Below are 22,124 nucleotides of genomic sequence, written 5' to 3'. Positions count from 1 at the left end.
GGAAATGTATTTTCAGCTGGTGACGAGTGTATTTCGTCCGTCTTCCTCTTTGAAGCTTCTTAAAATTCTCTGTACGTCTTCATCCATTTCCCTGTATATTCCAAAACATCTCAGCAGATTACCTTGCTTGGGCAGCCTGTCATACAGCGGATATTTTGTGTCCTCGGGTAATACGTTTGTTGAGACCTCCATTTCTTTGGTTCCATCGTGCCATCACCTCGCTGAAACAGTATATTTCAGTCTGCCCCTGAAATGAAATTGAAAATTTCCCATTTACTGAATTGTGTTGAAATGAACAAGACTTCCTCTTCGTCTGCCCTCCTTTCCTGCAGGGAGGCCCAATAGGTAGGGCTGGGATTTAACTATGATTGGCATTTTATTCCTAATAAAATATGCTGCAAAATCACAGTCCATTTGTGGAGGTAATGAAATCCTTCTTTCTGGCACATCCTAAGATTTTCTTTTACTTATTTCTTCGGTTTCCCTGCAGCTCCTATCTCTGTTAACCCCCCTCCCCCTCCTCCTCTTGTTGTTTTTCTGATTTTTTTTTCTCCCCCTTCTATTACTCATTTCTCCCACCGCTCCTTGGGTCTATTGGTGTTTGTGCTTTCTAATTTTCAATTTAGGTTTGTGTTCCTCTTTTGTCTGTTTTTCTTCTTCTCGCTCCACCTCCAATCTGAAACATTTCTTGTTTTTCCCCTCCACAATCTATCTTCCATTCTTCTGTTTTTGTTTGTAACATCTATTGTTGTTTCATTTTGTGAGTGGTCCTCTACATATCACTGTTTCAGTATTTGCAATTTTACATCATCTTGACTGCTGGAATTACTTCTCTCTCTCTCATTCTCTGGTGAATTGTGGTTCAGCCGGAGCGGTAAGGACCATTTTTATAGGAGAAGCCGGTGGGTAATGTGCAGGTTTGTCACACGGAAATCATACAAACGCAGAATATATGTGGAGTTCAACCTCCTCCGGCTACCTTAATTCATGGGTTCATTTTTTTTCTCCACTTGTTGTGATTACTCTTTTGCTCTCTTTTCAGTTCTGAGTTAGCACACCAGGTTTCATTTTTCATTGCTTTCCAAGTCAAAATCCCTTTCTTTCTCTCTTATTGCTTTACTGTTGTGTGGCTGTGTAGTCCTAATGGAACATGCTAGCAACCCGTCAGAATACCTTAGCAACTGAATAGCAATGTCTTGGCAACTACACACGGTAGCATTGTGCTGGTGAGTTGGGGATGAGATATTTTGGGCAATAAGGATCACGGTAGCAAACACCTTAGCAAAGTACCACCAGCCAATCAGTATACATTAAAGGTGCAGTTTGTAATATTGACAGCTAGTGGTTGAAATGGGGACTGCAGTCCAAATTCAAAATATTTGGAGAGGGTGGTTTCCCCAACCCCCTTCTCCGTAGACTCGAAGCTCACACTGGTTGCCAGTTTGAGAACAGGCAACAAGAATGAGCACAATGGAAGGCGACGAGCTTTACACTTTAATTTAAGTTGATTATTCCACATTTTAATGTCTTTTGGACATTTTAGATGGGATATGGCTTTTTGGGTTGGGTAGAATCTGCGATCTCTGACCTAGTTTGTTTGCTGACTTCCGTGGCTACAATACGCTGTGTTTTCCGCCAACTGGCAACCCGGGTATCTGAATACTATTGGGTAAATGGGCAGTGGGCGGGATCACACTGACCAAAACAAAAACAGACATTCCGACACGGAACGCACATTTCAAAGTAGAATAACTGGCTATAGCATTGTTTTTCAGAGAAACGAGTATGTAAACTTAAATCTCTGCATGCATATATTATGGGTTTTTGTGCTTTAGTACAGTCAAAACAATGACATACAGCGCCTTTAACAATTACATAGCAATGCCCTGGTAACCACACACAAAAACCTAGCATTGTGCCGGTGGGTTTTTGCTCCCAAGGGTGAGATCTTTTTGCCAAGGTCAGTAAACGGTCCCCTTGCAACCACCCAGAACACATTTGCAATATAATATATATATATATAATGTAAAATCTAGCTTTTTTTGCCTCTGTCCCTGCTTTTGGACTAACTTTTTCCTCCGGGCACATCAGCAGAGTGTTTAAAACTCTGAGTGGAGGTGTGATAACGTGCTCCCATGAGCGTGATGTTTCATTGCGCTTTCATGTGGATGTGCACGTGGCATTTCCGGTCCCATTTCCACAGGGTACTTTGTCACATCTTTTTTTCATGACGTCTGCGAATGTGTAATTATGACGCTGCTCATAAACTGCCAACACTCGCCTCTGAGGACATGTCTACAATGTGAACTGTGTGCCTTACGCCGGCGGGATGGAGGGATAATGGAGGAGAGTCAAAGAGGGATGGTGTCTTCCCTTGATGCTCTAATTGCTCGGCGGCAGTCACAGCTGGTTTGGACCGTTGCCATGTCACTGTGATCTGTTCGATCTGTGAGAGCTTGAAAGAATCGCGGTCCAGTTTTTTGTTGTGGATGGAAATGCCAAATGTTTGTTTTTGAGTGTGTGACTCAGTTAAACTGAACACACTCAGTTTGCAGCTGAAATGGCTTGTGTAAACGGTGCAAAACAAGCTCTGCAAAGCCCATCCTTATTAACTAGAACATTTTATATTTTCTAATAATGCATTTTAAACTCCCTTCAGATGTTTTTTTTTTTATCCTCCGCTCAGTGTGGGTGATCCACAACCTCGTACAATTGCAGGAATCACATTCATTTTTCACTTCATGACATCAAATCCAGCTAATCCTCTGTCTTAGGAGAAAAATGAAGCCCTCGTGATTGAAGCGGAGCAAACTTCTCCTCTCCTGCATGAGACTGCTTTGAGCGAGCGCTCTTTAGTCGTACCTTGGAGGCTCTGGAGGTCACGACCCTTTCAATGCTCTGTGCTTCCTCCCTCCAGAGAGACCAGGAGCGCTTACAGATGAGGCTGACAAGACCGTGTGATGTATTTTTTAGCACAGTGAAGCTCGCACACGTTCCTTTTGGACTTGTCAAAGTGCTGGTGTGTTTCTTCTTGACCCCCATTTGGGGAAAACAGGCTAGCATGACCAACAAAACGGGTGCATAATGGTAAATGGGATGCTGGGTATAGTCAAATGTTTATAAGGGGTAGAACTGAGAAGTCTAATAAAAGAGTGTTAGTAAATCAGTTTGTTTGGATAATTTGTCACTGAATTGGTTCAAAGACTAATGTAAAAATAAATAAATTAAAAAAAAAAGGTAAATATGCATTTGTCACATGGACACTATTCCAAATAAGATCAATAAATGTTTTTTTTTTTTAATCATATTTGTTTCTATTCACCAAGAACGCATTAAATTTATGTGACATTGTTTTTACAAAAAAAGATTTATATGTGAAATGAACCCTGAATATTGTCTAATGGTTATATTAGGTTCCACAACTGTTTTGAACATGGATAATAACAAAGACACAAGACTCGTATTGTTTTAAATGGGGTAAAGTGCAACGTTCAATATGGCGGAATAAGTCCCGCCTTCTAAATAAGAGCCAATTGACGATTGGTAAAGTCATCGCGTCACTATGCAGCTGCTGTTAGAAGCTCAGGTTCCTATAGTAACAGTCAGACCCGCGTTTCCACTGCTTATACGCATTCGCTTAATCCTGGCTGAAATATGTTGTGTTCTGTCATGATCTGAGCGTGTAGAAACAAAATTCATGAGACTGTTGTTGTCCAATTTAATTCGTGATTTCAAATATGAAATTTAATCGTAAGCTTGGGGAACAGTCTTGGAGAATTTGAGGTTTCCCCTTTCAAAGAGATGGGAGCTGCACTTGCATGCCCGAGAGGGGTTTCAAAGATGGCCGCAGAGTGAAATGACTTGTCTTAAAAGGACTTTGATAATAATAAATGTTTCCGGAGTATCAAATCAGCATATTAGAAGGATTTTTGAAGGATCATGTGACACTGAAGACTGTACACTGAGTAATGAAATAAACTACATTTTAAATATATTAAAATAGAAAAGTCATTTTATAACATTTCACAATATTACTGTATTTTTAATCAAATACATGCAGCTATGGTGAGCATAAGAGACTTTCAATAACAATAAAAAATCTTACGGACCCTTTGAACAGTAGTGTCATCATGGCGGATATAGAATATTTAATTGGTGCGTTTCCACTATTGTTTTAATTACTGTTGCTGTCATCTAATGCTCACTTGAAATTAATTAATTACTACAGTTTAGAGATTTCAAGTGTAGTAATTAAATGAATTTTAAACGCTATTAAAAGTAATCTTTAACAAATCTCAAAATAAATATCAATTTTTCATACTGCTTGTGCATTATGTTGTGATGCCTAAATGTAAATTCACTTCACTTGTAGATTTTAAAATGATTTTGTTTTTATTTGTATTTAGACAGAATGGTACAGATTTTAAATATCTGCCATCAGTTATTGGCAGTAACATGAAAATAAGTATATTATAATAGTTCAAGTAGAGTTGACGATTAACGTAGATGCCTGAGCTACATGAGGTGATCTAGTTTTTTTCCCCACTGGGCTACCACAATTAGTTTGCCTCGCAGTGGGATGCTGGGCAGACCTCAGGACAGACATGTGCAGTTAAGCACCGCAGAATAGAGATGCTAACATAGACTCCGGGTAAACAGATCTGAGGCTGTTGGGGAAACGGGGGAGGTGAAGTGACCTACTTAAGAGAGAAGGGATGCTGTGTAAACACGAGGGAAAGAAGGGGTGGGTAGGAAAAGACCTGATTGGCAGGTGACGATTTTTATTTTTCCCACTTGCCGTAGCAACTTGAGAGCGCAAGTAATGCGCATGGATCACCGCGCTGAACTTGCTGTGTATTTGTACACATGTATGTGCATATCCCATGTTGCACCAGCATTCCCAGCATTCCCAGATCATGACATTTCACACCTCAGATTCGATCTCCAGATGGAGTGAGAGACATGTGCCCAAGCGCACACACCTGCACACTGATGAGCAGGAGCCTGTGGCATTACTCACTGTAATGTGGAAATGTCACTGCACACTCGCACACAAAAGCGCATCTGCGGCTCTCACTCAGACTGCATTTACCCTGATAGATTTCTGTCTCACCAGGCAACCAGTGCCCTTTCTTCAGGTCACATCCTGTAGGCCTGTGTCTCACCTCTTATTCTCTAGCGTCTGCCACTTCTAGTCATACTTGACTTCTGCCATTGAATACTAAGCCAGGAGGGATGAACTGAGTATGGATGGACTTTTTCTGTTGAGCTAGTCTGTCAGTGGTTTATTTATTATCTTTCTTTTTTTTAAGAAATCTCTTATGCTCAAGGATGCATTTATTTGATTCAAATTTTAACGTCATTTATTCCTGTGATTTCAAAGATGGTTTTTCAGCATCATTACTCCAGCCTTCAGTGTCACATGATCCTTCTGATATCATTCTAATATGCTGATTTGCTTCTCAAGAGGCATTTTTTATTACTATCATTAATGTTGAAAATATGCTTAATATATTTGTGGAAACGATGATACTTTTGCAGGATTTTTTTTTTCAAAGTAAAAAAAAAATATATATAAAAAAAAGTGTAACATTATACATGTCTTTACTGCCACCTTTTAATAAGTTTAATGCCTCTCTGCTCAACAAAAGTATTAATTTATTTTAAAAAAGTAAACCGTAGTGTACAATTATAAGAATTATTCTAATTGTATCATATCTTGTTATAGAATGTATATTTATAAAGATCAATAGCTTTAATGTACTGTAACCACTTTTTGTTAGTAGCTTTTAGTGTTGAAAAGTAATTAAACTTTAGCTAAGATTTTTTTAAAATAAAGTTTCAAAGTAGCTTCTCCAGCACTCCACTACTCTGTAACTCCGTTTTATGGGATTGAGTCCACTTTAAATTCCAGTCACCACTCTTTCTCAAAAATGATTTGTGATTTTCTAGCTCACTATGCTATACTGCCCTCCACCTGTTCTGCTGCTATCAGTCTACACGAGTCTCCTTCATGCTACGAATCAAACATGATGTGAGATGAATGTTATAATATCACCGTACTGTACACTGCCAGTTAATCAAGTCAGTAAAAAACAAACTCTCGGGTCTGTGATATTATTGTAACATTATTTGACCACTGAAACCTTTTAACTTTAAACCTTTAAAAACGCACAATATGCAAGTGGTTGAAATTTACATAATGTACCAATTTATGCTGTTTTTGTAATGTAAAAAGGTTTTTACATGTCAAAATTCTTCAATATTTATAAACTAGGTGGGTATAATATGCACATATGATGCAGTGGGACGTTTTAGTCCCAGTCCGTTTTTTTGCCAGAAGGCAAAGAATTGCTGCTCTGAACTCCATATCATGCATCATCTTTTAGATAAGACAACCTTTCAAACTAAATCAGATCTTTTTTTAAAAAAAAAGGAACGATTTTGATTAGGTTGACATGCTCAAAGACACGTTCTTCCATGCATCAAATTTCATATTCCCTCCGAGATAAAACAATCGGGTGAGCGTTTCTCGCTCATCTCCCTCCTGGGTTCCTGTGATGGTTTTCTGCCTGTTAGAGCATGCAGGGTTGCTAGGAGCTCAGAAACGGTGGGATCTCTTTCCCTCTATTAGCATTTTTCTCTTGCCATCTCTGAAACTCTACCCTTCACCTGCTGAAATCACGCTCTCCTGCTCTGTCTCCCTGTTGTTCTCTTTCATGCCTGAGTTTCAAGAAGTGAGTCTAATAAGTCTATAGGCATGTTCCAGTCGCCCAACAGTCCCCTGCAAAGACTTCCAGGGTATTTGACCACCGTAAGCAAGATTCCACATCATAGAAAGTTTATATATTTAGTCACTGTTAAAGACATAGGGAGTAACTGATATCACTGATATCACCACTATGGAAGTATAATTGGTTTAGTTGTATTGTCTTTTGAGTGTTTCAATGTATTTTTTTAACCGTTTGTGAACCATGTAATTTAAAGTATGAAAGTTTAGAAAAATGCGTTAACAAACCTTCGTAATTTTATTTTAGCTAATAGTATGCTAATATAAACAAACACAAATCATGTTATTTGTTCTTTGTTGCTATTGTAAAGGTTTTACGGTAAACAATGTTTACCACACACACACCACACCACAACACACACACACACACACGCACACACGCCACACACACACCACACCACAACACACACACACACACACACACGCCACACACACACCACACACACAATCCTATATATTGTTATATAAAACATTGCAACAGTCATTTAGCAGTAACTTTAGGGGTTTTGGGTATGAAAAATCATAAATGAAATTATATACACCACCATTCAGAATGATTGGGGCAGATTTTTATTTATTTATAAAAGTAGTACAATAAAAATAGTAATATTGTGAAATATTATTCAAACGGTTTTAAATTAATATATTTGAAAATATTTTTTTTTCAGGATTCTTTGAATGGCAAGTTAAAAAGAACCCTTTATTTCAAACCGAATCATTGGTTACATTTTATTTTAAGGTGTCATTGTTACAATGTAATTATATATTTAAGTATTGAGTAATATTAATGAACTACATGTACTTACTGTTAGGGTTGTTATTAGGGTTTGGTTGAGGGTTAGTAATAACAGTAAATGTTGCATAATTACATGCAACTAGTACATGTAACATATGTAACAAAGACACTGTAAAATAGTGTTACCGAAACATTTCATAACATTTAAAAATGTTGGTTGCACTTTATTTTACAGTGTGTACTTGCATAAAGTAATGGGTTAATGTTAGGTTAAGGTGTAGGTTTAGGGTTAGTATAGTTATTACCCAGTTATTGTAATTACTAGAATAATTACATGTTATGTGTACATGAGGAACAAGACTGTAAAATAAACCGCTTCCAAAATGTCTTTACCATTAAAAGTATAAGTAATCTTTTCTTTTCAAACCGTAAACCCCCCAAAACGGACTCAATTTGTATTTATTTGCACTTGTATATCATGTCACCATACCCAGAATCCCGAAGTGTCGTCTGTTTTATAATATTGCACTGTTCCAAATGAACACATTTTGTTGTGATCATCTACGCAGGCCCTACTCTGTGTGAATGCTGTGTAGGGACCCTGTGAATCAAACGCAGCTCAAAGTTTCCCTCCTCCTTTTTGTCTCTCAGCATGGCAGGTAGAGGTTTGTTTGTAATTGCATTTAAAACTCTCATTTGACTCAAGCCCCTGGTGGTGAAGAAGACGAGCATCCGTTTCGGCATCCATTTGAGCCTTTATTCAAAGCTTCATAATTACCACCAGCAAGAAAAAAAAACAGAATGAGAGATGAGAAGAACAAAGAGAGAGAATAAGACTGACCCATGCAGAGCTTTGGCTTGCCTTCCTTCCTTTTCAGATCTCTTTGTGTCACACACTTCTTCCAGAAGTCTAGCTGTGACCCAGATCAGTGGCGCTTCAACAGAAATCCTGTCCTAAAGCATCTGTCTGATAATGAAAAGCCAAGTACACAGCTTTGGATCGCTGTTATGGCTGCCCGGTCTCATTTTTCTGAGCAATGCTGAGCCGGATGGATCAGCATGGAGCTTGTCGGATAATGATATGATGGTATTTCTTGTGTTTCTGCTGATTTTTTTGACCGTAATTGAAATGAACACTAGTTTTTGAAAAGGCAGCGTGAATTTCAGTTTGCAATGAAGTTCTGAAATGTCATGATATACAAGAAAACGTATAGTGCACTGTGAAAAAAGATTTTTCAATAGTTGTAAATTAAACTAAGATTATTGGAGTACATTTTATAAGAAAATAGTGTGGGAATTTAATTTCTTTAGCTTAACAAACTTTTTAAATTACCAAATACCACATCCATTTTGGTTTTGTGTTGACTTCTTGATAAGAACTTTTAATTTGCTTTCATTCACTCATTACAGGCATTCAGGGTGTAAATGACAGAAAAATGCTGTCTTATCTCTGTGACGGTCATCTCACTGGGTGGCAGAAGCCATTAACGGCGTCAAATCAAATTTCCACTCAATTTGAGTGAGATCAAATTACTTTTTTGGATTTCCATGGCGATGCTTGTATAATCTCCGGTGGATCTACTGTTCATTAGCATGTCTTATGTCGTAAGTGGCGACACAATCGATGTTGAGCAATCGCAGCCATTACTCAAAGTGCAGCTGTAATGAAGCCAAGGCATTGGCTTATTTTTCTATTTCTGTTTGTTTCTCATGTGTCATTATATCCCTATTTTAACACCCCACCCTTTTACAATACCTCCGCTGATGCCTGGATCTCTGCTGCGCACATCAATTTTACTGTGCTGATGATTGTAATGTGGATGCCAGAGGCTGAGACCGAGCACAATTCCAACAGTAAATGACTGCTGCCAGTTGGCTGCAGTGTGAGTGTTTTTGTGTGCATGTTTGTGTGTGTCAGTGTTTTTTTCCTCAATTTGTTCTTATTGCCTGCACACTTCCCTGAGGTACTTGTGTTGACGGTTGCTCTATTTTTGCTGGATGAATGTTTGTACAGTTCAAGGGGCAGCTCTCTGTGTAATGTTAGATTTTCAAATTGTTGCTTTTTTTTTTTTTAACCTTCCGCTTTGGTAAGCGACTGAGGGCCGCCTCCTGTGTCTCACCCTGAAGAGCTGTTTTGTTAAATCGCTCAATTGCACCTTTAAACACTGCATTCAAACCCTTCAATCCACACTACATATTTTGAGATCATGCGCAAAACATTTCAACAGCCGATTTTACCTGTTCACCTTTTGAGTAACTACGCCCATCAATGGCACTTATGCAAAATACCCTGCCCCTTGTGTTTATTTAGGGAATATTTGGTTCATTTGATGTGCTTTCTGAGAACGTTTAGAACTCCGAGTGCTACTGAACACACTTCACCGAATTTAAATACATTTTGCAGAATCAACGTGGAAAATACCACCTTTAATGTTCACTAACACGAACTAACCAGCTATAAGCTCAAAGCGATGTGTTAGCAACAGTAAAATGAAAATGAGATTAAAAAGTCCGCTGAAATGTAATTTTTATTTTTTATTTTTTTTATTTGAGACTTAGAAATTGTTTAGGAAAATGTATTGAAATTAGAAGCCCAAAGAACAGAAAATCATGGATTTTATGTAACAAATAATACATCATTTTTTTTATAAAACGAACAAATTATAATAACGTAATATAAAAGTAATCATATTTTTGTAAGTAATCATGTTTTTGTTTTTTTTATAAATCCCTATCGGGCATCATCGCTGTAGCTGAATAAACAGAAGATTGAAATGTTTTGAATAAACATGACTAATAAAAACACAACTGCCTTTTTCTGTGTAAGAAGCCACATCTCACAAAATGCTGTCGTTATGAAGTGAGTTTGGAGTAAAAGCATGTTAATAAATGTTGTCTTTTGTTGGACAAGAGGTTCATAAATGCTTCTCATGTTTGGAAAGATGTTTTACGTGTGTAGCTTTTTCAAATGCACATTATAAGTGACTCGAACTCACAGCGACTTTCAAAATCGCGATAAGCCAAGTCGATTTAAGTGCGATTACTTGTAAATTGCGATTAATCGTGCAGCCCTATTTGTACAATTTAAAATATGGTCTTCCTGAAGTCTAAAATCTTAGTTCTTTCAAGTGCACTCCCGCAAGTATGTACATGACGTTTAGTCCAAATCTGTATTCTGACCATCATCTTCTTTCCTCCTGGGCAGGTCTTTCGCAGTGGAGAGGGCATGGGTATCAGGCTGGACAGCGCGTCTGCCTTCCAGGGTGCTATCATTTCCCCTCATTACGATTCACTCCTGGTGAAAGTCATCGCCAGTGGAAAGGATCTGCCGGCGGCCTCTGCCAAAATGAGCCGAGCTTTAGCGGAGTTCCGCGTCCGTGGGGTCAAGGTAAGGCTTTTCTCGACAACAGTGCTTGCATAAACGATCTGGGGCAGCACGACTGCGGTCAGATTCCGCATAGACCTCTGGAAATCGATTCAGTTGCACCTTTAAAGGTGCTGTGGTGTCAAACTGAGATTGTGTATGTTTTTTGCTGGTCAAATAGATTTTTAGAGTAAATGTCATGCCTTTAGTCAATTACTTTAGAAAAAAATTCAATTCTAAAACTTACCAGCTTAGCTCATGAATATTAATTATGTGACGTAATCTAATTAATATTCAAAAGGCTTAGTAGTTCCATGACCTTGCCCTTTTATAATGGCTGCTATGCTTCTGGTCAAAGCGCACAAAGGCGAAAATGGTAACTTCCCATGAAAAAGCAAGCACAACAAAGCGCGAGAAGCCTGACATGACAAACTGAGTAAGAGATCAGATGAGAAGTGATTTTTTTTTCTTTTTTTTTTTTTTCTTTTTTTTTTTCTCGTGACTGAACCTATGGATTCTCTTTTCCCCTATTAAATGTGTTGTTCTTTTGAAACGCATCTGAGCTGCAGACATTTCACGGTCTTGTCACCCGTCATGCTGGCTGCCATCTGAGGCTCTGATCAGACCTTGAGTGAGCTAAAAACATTTCCATTTTGAAGATCTTGAGCTTTTATTTATCTCCCACACACACAAACCTGAATATGCTGGATGAGTCATGTTAGACCATAGATGGTAACAGGCACATATAATATAGTATTTATCAGCATAATGTGATCAGAGTTGGAGTGATGGCACTAATGGCACTCTCGGATGAAGGGTGCAGACCTCACCATTTTCTGACGTGCCAGTTTCGGAGAAAGGGAGGGGTGCGGATGGGAGAAGTTGTTGTCATGGAGTGTTTGCGCTTAATCAGCCTGAATAAAATAAATGTGTTTACATAAACCATTAGGGAAGGAGCTTTCCTGTAAGCGTCTTTAGAAATTCGTTTGGGGGGTATTAGGAGAACCTATCTTTGTTTTGGCTGCTTTAATCGGGGAGTTTTCAGAACGCTGCGTTTTATTTGGGGATGAAATGAGGATATAGCTCTAAAGACTAGTGAGCTGCCTATAAAGGGAACATTTAAGGCATGGTTCACTGAAAAATGTAAATTGTCAACACAATTTTTTTTTTTTATACACCGTCATGCGTGGCCGTACCCACCATGAGGACCCTAAAGTCTGGACTGCTGTTTTATATACAAAGTTATGTAATATCCTTGCTACACCCAAGTTAAATTAAAATCAGGCCATTATTTCACAACACCAAGAAACTCATGAGCTGCCTTAGCGGCTGTCAAAATCAAAATGTTTAGGTTGACCAATCAAAATGGGGAGATTGAGTGTGAATTCCATTGTCGTGTTTAAAGGGATAGTTCACCCAAATATGAAAATTAGCCCATGATTTACTCACCCTGAAACCATCCTAGGTGTATATGGCATTCTTCTTTCAGACGAATACAATCGGAGTTATATTAAAAAATGTCCTGGCATATTTAAAGTTTTAAATATGGATGTTTCTTACACAAACGCATCGCTTCACTTCAGAAGGCCTTTATTAACCCCCGGAGACATGTGGAGCACTTTAATAATGAATAGATGCGATTTGATGCACTTCCAAAGACATACAGCCATTCACTCCCATTATAAAGCTTGGAAGAGCCAGGACATTTTTTTAATATAACTCCGTATTGTATTCGTCTGAAAGAAGAATGTCATATACACCCAGAATGGCTCCAGGGTGAGTAAATCATGAGCTAATTTTTTTGGGGGGGTGAACTATCCCTTTTAAGGCAGGCGAAGTTTAGCAAAATAAAATAAAATGTAGGGAAGCAGTACACAGACAAGCAAACCAAAGGCCCATCATTTAAAGTATCGACAGCCTGATCTAACATGTTTGCTATTAAACATCTGTTTTGGATTGATAATTTTGTTGTTGTTGTAAACTCTAAACATTTTGGTTTATAAGAGAAGCTGTAGACAATTTTGTGACTTGAAGGAAATTCTGAAAGAACTCCCTGACAGAAATTAAATTGTCAAAGCTGTATTACTATTAAAAAATTTGATTGGTTCTCAAGTTACACGTGATCCAAGTTAACCGTTACGCTTTCTCCAATGGTAGAGCTGTATACCATGGTATCTCCCAAAAATAAGACCATCTCTGGATGCAAGTAGCTAAACTAAACATTTATTATTCATCAGCTGTTTTATGATAGAAATATGAAACTGACATAGTTAATCAGGGATTTAAATGAATAAAAATTCCCAATTTTGAACTGAAAATATATAATTTACATGATTCATGTAATGTAATTCGCAGTTGTCAATGTGACGAGACAAACATTAACGGAGCCATTTTTGGCAGATTAAGCATCAGATTAATAATGAATTAATATGCACATATTGTGAATGAAATTAATAAACGGTTACAAAGCTTTCCTGGTAGCCTTCAGCAAATTCATAAAATGATTTATAAAACAATTAAAGAATAAAATGGATATAAATATCAGTTGGCCAATTGTTTACTCTTCACATGACAGACAAAAATGAAAAGACTGCATCAATTAAAGCTCTGCTTTTCAAAGGGAAGAGAAACCGTGTGAAAAGAGAGAGACTGATAGAAAAAGAGCGGGAGCAGGTACTGCCCTCTGCAACAAAATATTTTTTAGTTAGGAACACAAATGAAGGCTGAGTTAATAGTGACCTAATTGTGTTTTTTGTGGGATCTAATTCTTTTAGGTATCATAGGCGCATGATGTGAAGGCAGTTTAAATTTAAAGCATTATAGCATTTAAAATGGCTGACAACATAACTGCAGCGTGCTTACAATAAACAATGTTATTGTGTGTTGGTGTGGATGCAAATAAAGCTATTGTTATGGTTATTCTTGGTGGGAACAGGCCTTTAGTCTGACTTCACAAAAACTGAACCAAAGTGAAAAATGTTTGTGCCTTTAGGGTACAACAGCTTGTCACTGGGCAGTACCCTCAAAAGGACATCTTGAAATTAAACCTTTAAAGCGCATGTAAATGCACTTAAAAAAAAAACTTGATTATGAGGTTCCCTTTCAGTTAGGATGCTGTCTATGTAGGCAGTGAGGCAGCTCAGAAGGTTTTGTGTCTCATGTGAGGGGTGACATATGTATTTGAAGACATACAAGCTTTGAAGGGTCGGCCGTCAGGGAAGCTTTTAAAGCACTGCATCGTTTTTCCGACCTCTTAGTTTTTCCTCCTAACACATTTTCTCTCTCTCTGCCTAATCTCCCTCCCATCTTGCCCTATGCACAAATCTTAAAAATTGCTCCAACATGACTTTAAATACCTTTCAAGATTTTTTTTCTTTCCTCCTCCAGGAAAGATCTGCTGTCCGTTTGCTAGTGTTTCTCCCATCTAAATTCCCCCACAGCTAGAGTAAAGTTTGTGACAGAACATCTCCGAAAATTGCCTTGCACTGACTCAGTCATTCCACCCCAATATTTCTCTTTACGCCTCTCTGCACCTTGCGCTCTCTACAATCAGGAAAGTCCTCGATTACCCTGCGGGCCACGTTCCCAAGCGTGACTAGAGAACCTGGCCTCGGAAGAATTCTGAGAATCACTTCAAGCTGCTGGGCGTCATGGCCGGAGCTTGAGAAGTGCCGCGGCCTGCCTGTTTTTAATGAAGACTGATGAAGTGCGCTCCAGGATATGCGCGAAGTTCAAACCTCTCCTGCTTCCTTAATTTACAGGCTTCCTCTTCCTTCCACATTTGATTAATCTTGTCTTCCGCATTAACACACCATGTTTTTTTTGCATGATCGCTTGCACTATTTTTCTGTCTCTCCTTTTTTATCTCTTCCTCAACTTGTTCCCGCCGCTGCGCTCGGCAGGAGGGAGGCCGTTCTTCTCCGTTGGGGCTTGGGAGCTCCCTAGTTTTTATTAGGCATCTTCAAATAGCCAATTTATCTTGTATCGCCACCACAAGATTTAATTAACTGTTCAAATAATGGATTGTGGTTATGACATCCATTTGCAGAGGTGGAATGGAGAAACCAGTATCTATCTATTATTATTTTTTGGGGGGGGGGCTGCTGCTTTCCTAAGATCTGGATCAGGACTAGTGGATGTATTGGACATCAGATATAGTAACATAGGACAACTGCTAATTACTAATTTGTCATTTAGATTATTCTTTTATTCACAGTGACTTACTGGTGCCCTTATTACAATGGTAGGGTGAGGGTGTGAATGCCAAAAAAAAAGGATGACAGTGTTCGATGAATCTTAAAAATATTTAAATACATTTCAGTGGCATACAGCAGTATCAAACAATGATTTAGAAGTTAGATTATAAGTTAGTTAGAATTCAACTAGATGTCTTTGCCTGAGGAGGTTACCATAGCAACTGCAGGCTGCTTGAGCACTTTTTGTTAGGATCCGTTGCAGATGGTACATGAAGAAACAAGTGTCCTCATTATTTATCACGTTGTTATGAATTTACACACCAGAAAATGCATCTCAAAAACCAGTTGCACAGGACAAACCTCAACGAACCATGCCTAGAAAATTACTCGCAGAAATATTGAGTTTGAACCCAGATAGTTAGCATTTACATGCTACTTTTGTCCAAAAAAAAACAAAAGTACAAACAAAACAAAAGCTTAAAGCAACAAAAGAGCAAGAATGTGTAAGTGCTGTGACAAGTCCCAGTTAGTCCAGCACAGTACACGTAGCAAGGTTTTGTTTTTTGTTTTTTTTTTAACTAAGAAAGTATATAGAATAGAAATAGAACTGTTCGTATTAGTATTAATGGGTCAATGATTTCTTGAAAATGGCTAAGTTAGGCAGGTCATTCCACCAGCAGGGAACAGTGAAGGTTAAGGTCCATGAAAGTGATTTTGTGACTTTTTGGGATGGCACCAGAAGGCACCGTACACTTGCAGAACGCAAGCTTCTGGAGAGCGCAAGTTATCAGATGTGTTTGTCCACACTGAGAGTGTAAATGCTTGTGTGGTGCAACAGTCTCAGGACATTTTTGGTTCCTAATATACAGATTGAGATGTTACTCTGGGTTTGGCTGCTGTGGGAGGTTACTGTTGCTAGGGCTGTTAAAAACTAGACCTAATCAGATATGACAAAATTGCCCCCAATATTTGACATTATTGAAAGAACACTAAAGGTTGGTAGATCTCCATGACCTGGATTGGGCACAGACACTATTAACTACGTGTAATTGTAGCGGAAAATTAAGTACAGAACCAAAGTGGAGCGTGAGAAATTAAGTGTTCCGTTTTGGGGGAAAAGGAAACCTTTTTATTAAGAATTTTTCCTTTTCACTCCTGTTCTTTCTCTTTCTTCCCTTTTAAAACGTTAACTTTCCAGCTGTGATTTTTAGCATCATTTAGTTTCTGCAATGTGATTCTTTGTCTTTTACCCCTAAAACTGTATTTTGGTCACGGTGTGATAATATGGTAGGTACAGTAGTTTTTGTTTTTTACATATGAATTGATTAAATTATGTATGCCTAGGCTAGACCACTTCTCCAAGGTTTGTGGCCACAATCTTTGGCTATTCAAAAAACTCCTCATACACACATTCATACTCTGTTACACCATGGGTAGCTCTTGCATGTTGTGAATTGCTTTGTTGGCCATTGTAGAATGCTTCAAAAGCTGAGAACAGTGTTCTGGACAGATACTTAAAGGAACAGGCTGTTTCTTTCACAAATATTCTCAATTAGAAACCACATGGCATATCAGGAGGCGAAACCATTGGAGCCAAGGCTATGTTCCTGGTTCTAAGGGTTCTCTGTGATTTTTAAATAAAAGCTTGAATGTTTCATTATATTTTCTAGCACTGTCCTGCTGACTTTGAAAGGCTCCTGCTGAGAAAGCCAAGTTTAATGTAGGTCTAAAAGAAGTCATGTTCGCTGAACATTTTGTTATTTTACTGTCAGTCTCCTGTGCTTTGCTGTCTTTGCTCCTTTCTATCTTTCTTTCGGCCTTCCTTCCTTCCTTACCTCCTTTTTCCGCAGTACCTCTTCTCTGTGAGGGCTGCATTTATATGATATCAAGATATGTTCATCACTGTCAGGAAGTTGAGCCGTGTCAAGAGCCTGGAGGCCGTATTGAATGAGGGTGGAAGCTGTGGAGAGTGAAAGACATAGTGAGACTGGGGGAGAGTGTCTCTGCATGAAGGCTTCAGACGAAGACTGATGGAAGCTGACAAACATTAAGAACCCTAGAGAGAAGGAGGGTGTATGGAGTAAGAAAAAAAAAGAGAAGCTCTCTCGCTCTAAGTAAATACGTGAAATTGAATGAGGACGCAAACTCAAATACACCATCCTATTCTCCCTGGAGAGTCACCGTCTGAAGTGTGTTTGTCCTTTCACAGTCATCATGGCCTTTTCCCCTTCTATCACAGTAGAGCTGTACTTCTTTAGCACCATGCACTTTCCATGAATATTGTACAAAATAAGGATTGCACCTCTTAAAGAATTTTTTTTTTTCTTTGTCAACATCGTAAACATCAGGAGATCAAACTAAATGTTACATAAGCGGTTTTATTTTCTCTCTAATTTCTGTGAAGTTAGCTATTGTTACAACACTGTTGCCTAGATTTGAGAGGTTTAAATGCAGTTTAAAACATGCGTGCATATTTCTATTAAATAAAAACATTTTACGAGTAACTGGGTCACACATGAAGCTGTATAAATGAAGCTGTCGCTCAATAGTGGTTAGTTTGGGACCTGTTATATGTATACCATAAATTAGCGAAAAATAATACATTTATAATTTTATTCTTGCAATAACTTTAACAGGCTTGAATTGTTCATCCTGACAAATGCAGTCAACACTACATTTTTGAGTAAAAATTTTGAAAATGTAATGATTACATTTATCAGTTTTTCAGATTTTTCTTTTTCACGAAACTGATGAATGGTACTTTCAAAAGAACAGCATTTATTTGATAGAGAAATATTTTGTGAAATGAATGTTTTTACCGTCACTTTTAATCAATTTAATGCATTCTTGCTTTATAAAAATGTCTTAAACAATTTTTATCAGCATCTATTAGATCTCACTGCAACAAACACAGGATTTGTGCCTCTAATGCTTAAAATACAAATAAACATTTACCTCGATTTGTACCCTCATGATGGTTTTGTCATTGTCCTCTGGAAAAAAGAAATCCAACTCTCCGTAGGATGTTTTCATCCATGATGGCTTCTTTAATGCTCCATTATTACTCAGCAGTCGAATGGTTACAGAGCTAGTGAGCCTTCTACTGGCCATAAAAGAGAGGATTGGTCTTTACTTATAGCATCACGTGACTCATCTGTGCAGCATGACACCATATAATCGATATCTAGCCTTACTTAGATGAAGACAATGGTTTAGCCATCACTTTGTGCAGCATTTATGGTCACCAGTGGACGTGTACAAAACATCTCGGTGTGTCTGTCAGTTTTAGCTTCTAGGTGATTGAGGTAATGCAGTTGTCTAGTAAATCACAGGCTGTGTAGTGTAAGTTTTGCCTCTGTCGACTTCTCTCATCATTACTGCTGAACAAGCCCTTCTAACGGCCTAGAGGTGTTCTCGTCAGAACCAGCCGTGTGCCTCCAGCTAGATGCTGCAGTTCTCCCATGAGGATGCAGTGTCTGGTATCAGGGTGTCGTCACTTATGTTCCTAAATGCACTGATTTTGGAACACAGGAACTTGGAAGTTCTCACACTTTTCCTCAGAATTGCTTGTTATTATTGGTTCATCATTGAGAAACGAAAACGAGGGTGGACAAGTACACGATCAGTATTTTTTTTTTTCTTGTTTATATATATATATATATATATATATACTGTTAAATGAGGTCAATTTCATTCTAGAGAAAGATAAAACATTTTTAATGCTTAAAACAATTTGCCATCTATGTAACAAATATACTCCATTAAAATATATTCTCTGAAAATAATACACACTACCGTTCACTTCAAAAGTTTGGGGTCAGTACTTTTTTTTGGCTTAAAGGTGACAGTAAAGACATTTTAAAAATATTTATATTTCAAATAAATACTGATACCTTGAACTTTGTTCTTCAAATAATCTGATATCTTGAACTTTGTTCTTCAATGAATCCTTTTTTACGATTATTTTTTATTTTATTTTTTACTGTTTTTACGAAAATATTAAGTAGCACAACAGTTTTCAACATTGTATTAGAAAGATTTCTGATGGATTGTGGTATACAATTAAAGAATTACATTTTAAAACATTTAATATAGATTTTTTTTAAATATATTTGTATTTATTTATTGTATATTCACTATTACTGTTTTTACTTTTTCAGGGTGAGCAAAAGAGACTACTAAAACATAAAAAAAGTGTAATGTAGTGTAAATACATCTTAACAACAACATTTTATTAAGTAAATTTATCTGGTTTTAAAAAGTTACTCCTTTTTTTGTGTATTTTTATAATGGATGAGTTCATCTGAACCCTTACAAAGATAAAGAAAAGTCTCCAATAAGAGGTTTCCCAACGCAATCACTAAAGAATCCAGAATGGAAAGAATCCAGAATGCTCCAGCTGTGCAAATGTGCACAGCTGGAGATGCCATGTGAATTACGAGTCCTTATAAAACTAGTTGAGAGCATGTGTGCACTTGGATCAAAAAATCTGCGGCACGTTCAAACTCACTCGACTCCATGAAAAATAAAGGAGGTGCACACAGGAGAACAGAATCAAAGGTTGAGGAACAAAGAGTCAGCGTGAAAAGAACACAGCACCTCACAACCTAAGAGACATAACTTAATGCTTTTTCAAAGTCTTGGCTAGCGGCACTGGCAGCTGAGGCCTGTTATGAATGAGAAATTTTGCCACTGATGAAGAGAGTGCTACTAATAGTGAGAGTGAATGCACCCTGGGGCTACCCGGGAGGGCCGAGGGAGCTGACAGCTCGAACCTCCAACAGAAAAGCTCCTGTCAGACTCCCACACTCGCCCTGTCCCAATGGGAAGAGTGGTGGGCCTTGAAAAGAGTGGGAAGGGAAGAAATGAAGGAGAGAGCAGGCAGAGGTTACTGGGTATTTCGTTGCTGGCAGGGGGGATAAGAGAAGGGGTGGTTGTAAAGTCACGGAGGTGGTGCTCTTATGAAAGCTGTGTCTCTTTCGTTCCCTTTTCCTTTCACACTTCTCCAGCCCGCTTAAATAGATGGAAAAGCGGGAACATCATGACCTACAGGCAAAGAGAGAGGTGAGCAAAGTCAAAATGCATGCTTAAGTGTTCTCTCTATCCTTTGCGTTTGGTGTTGGGTTTCTGAGAAAAGAGCCCAGACAGCAGTGGGGAATCAGAGGAACACACTGTTTGTTTCAGATTGAATTCTTTGTCTAGTATTGAGCACAGCACTTGCAATGACCTGGCCCTTTTTCCTCAAAATAATACAAAATTAACAACCGGTTTTGTTTTGTAGAGTGAGATTTTTGTGAAGCAACATATTCAGCATTTTTTTATAAAAAAAATATTTGTCTTTTTTCTTTTTGATGTGCTCTGTTAAATATAATAATAAAAATAATAAAACTAAGTGGCATCAGCAAACCTTTTATTTCCATAATTAGACATTTTTGTGGAACAGAATATATATATATATAAATTAATTTAGTCTCTTCTTCTTTGGATTTGTTTTCACTTTTTGTTGTAGTGAAGGTCTAGTTCACCCAAAAATGAAAATGATCCCATAATTGACTCAACCTTAAGCCAATTCCAGCTTTGTAATGGCATTGAATAGTGCCCCAGTTTTTGAATCCCCAAAAAGCGCATACCTCCATCATAAAAGTAATCCATACGACACTGGGTTAATAAATGTTAATAAAAGTGATGTGTTTTTGTAAAAACAAATATTCATATTTAAAACTTTATTCACTATAATTGCTGGCAACATCCGTATGTGCGTTCACAAGAGATTCGAGTTCTGGAAGGATGACCTCAGCTTCTGGATCCAATATTCCTGCTGTGGAGATTAAATCTAACATTTTTGGACAGTAGGATATTGGCACAACATTACCAACCTTTTTTTGTTTTTGTTTAACCTCTGTTTACAAATATCTTCCACATCAAAATAAGTTTCTCAGAATATCTTACTTTGTTTTCTGCAGAAGAAAGAAAATCCAACTGGTTTGGAATGACACGAGGGTCAGTAGAAGATGACCGAATTTAAATTTTGGGGTGGACTATCCCTTTAAGAACTTCATCTGTATGAGAACTGTAGCTAGCCCTCTCTGTGGATACTGTAAATGTTAACCATCGTGTGTTTTGTGGAGGAAACCCATAGTATAGTAGGGTTAGAGTTTGGCTCTCAAAGGACTGAAGTTGCTTAGGCTGCGTTTTTGTGCGTGTTTGTGCATTGCTCTAGCTATCGTCTTGTCAAGAGACTCTCAGGAGAGAGAGAGGAGGGAGAGCTCAGCAGCTGCAGCTGCAGTGGAGTCATCACAGCCAGAGAGAGAACAGGCCAGCTCTGTCTGCATCACTGCTCCTGCATGCATGATCGGCTAACCACCTATGTGCCAATCAGTAGGTTTTAATTGGGTAAAGGAGGGCAGAATGTCGCCTGTAGCAATCATACGGAACCGTTCCATCATCTCATCCGTCTCCTCCTCCCTTGTGCTGCCCACACCGTCTTTCATGCAGTCGGAGTTGTGCTCTTCATGGAGTTTGTAAAGACATTTATGCTCTGGGGGTGCTTTGGAAATAAAAAAGCATGCGCATTATTTTAGAGATCGGGCTTTGAGAACAAAAGCACTTGTAAAAATTAGACCGTGCAATTTACTATGCAGTGTTCCTGACTGGAACTAGCTATCAGATCTGTGTGAAGTCGTGCTTTTCCCAGGCAGTTTTTGCAATCTGCTTGGTCTTCAATCACACCTTCCCTATGATTCTAAATTCTTTCTTTCATCTTCAGATTTTCCATGTTTTATTATGCCAATGAAATGGAGGGCCTCATCATAGATTCCTAGTGTGTAGTTCTGTTCCAAACTCTAGTGAGCTACTGTATCTATGGACCCTACTGGAAAAACCCACTTAAACCAGCAAGCTGGTTTTAGCTGGTCTCTCAGGCCGATCAGGCTCGTCTGTTGGCTTTAGAGGAAATTGGACACTTTTTAGCTACTGGAAAACCAGCTAGACCAGTGGTTCCCAACAGGTTGTTTTAGGACCCAGATTTTACATTTTCAC

General features: G+C 38.3%; 1 protein-coding gene across 1 annotated transcript in view; it reads left to right on the top strand.

Moving 5' to 3' along the window:
- The window catches only part of pcxa (pyruvate carboxylase a), a 109,373-nt gene that overhangs the window by 44,231 nt on the left and 43,018 nt on the right, over positions 1-22,124 (top strand). The window contains exon 10 of the mRNA XM_079587041.1: positions 10,732-10,914. Coding sequence (XP_079443167.1) covers positions 10,732-10,914 — 183 coding nt within the window. The remainder of the gene's footprint in view (positions 1-10,731; positions 10,915-22,124) is intronic.

This window comes from Phoxinus phoxinus (assembly GCF_949152265.1).
Source record: "Phoxinus phoxinus genome assembly, chromosome: 17".
NCBI lineage: Eukaryota > Metazoa > Chordata > Actinopteri > Cypriniformes > Leuciscidae > Phoxinus > Phoxinus phoxinus.
This window is presented reverse-complemented; position numbering and strand designations above follow the sequence as displayed.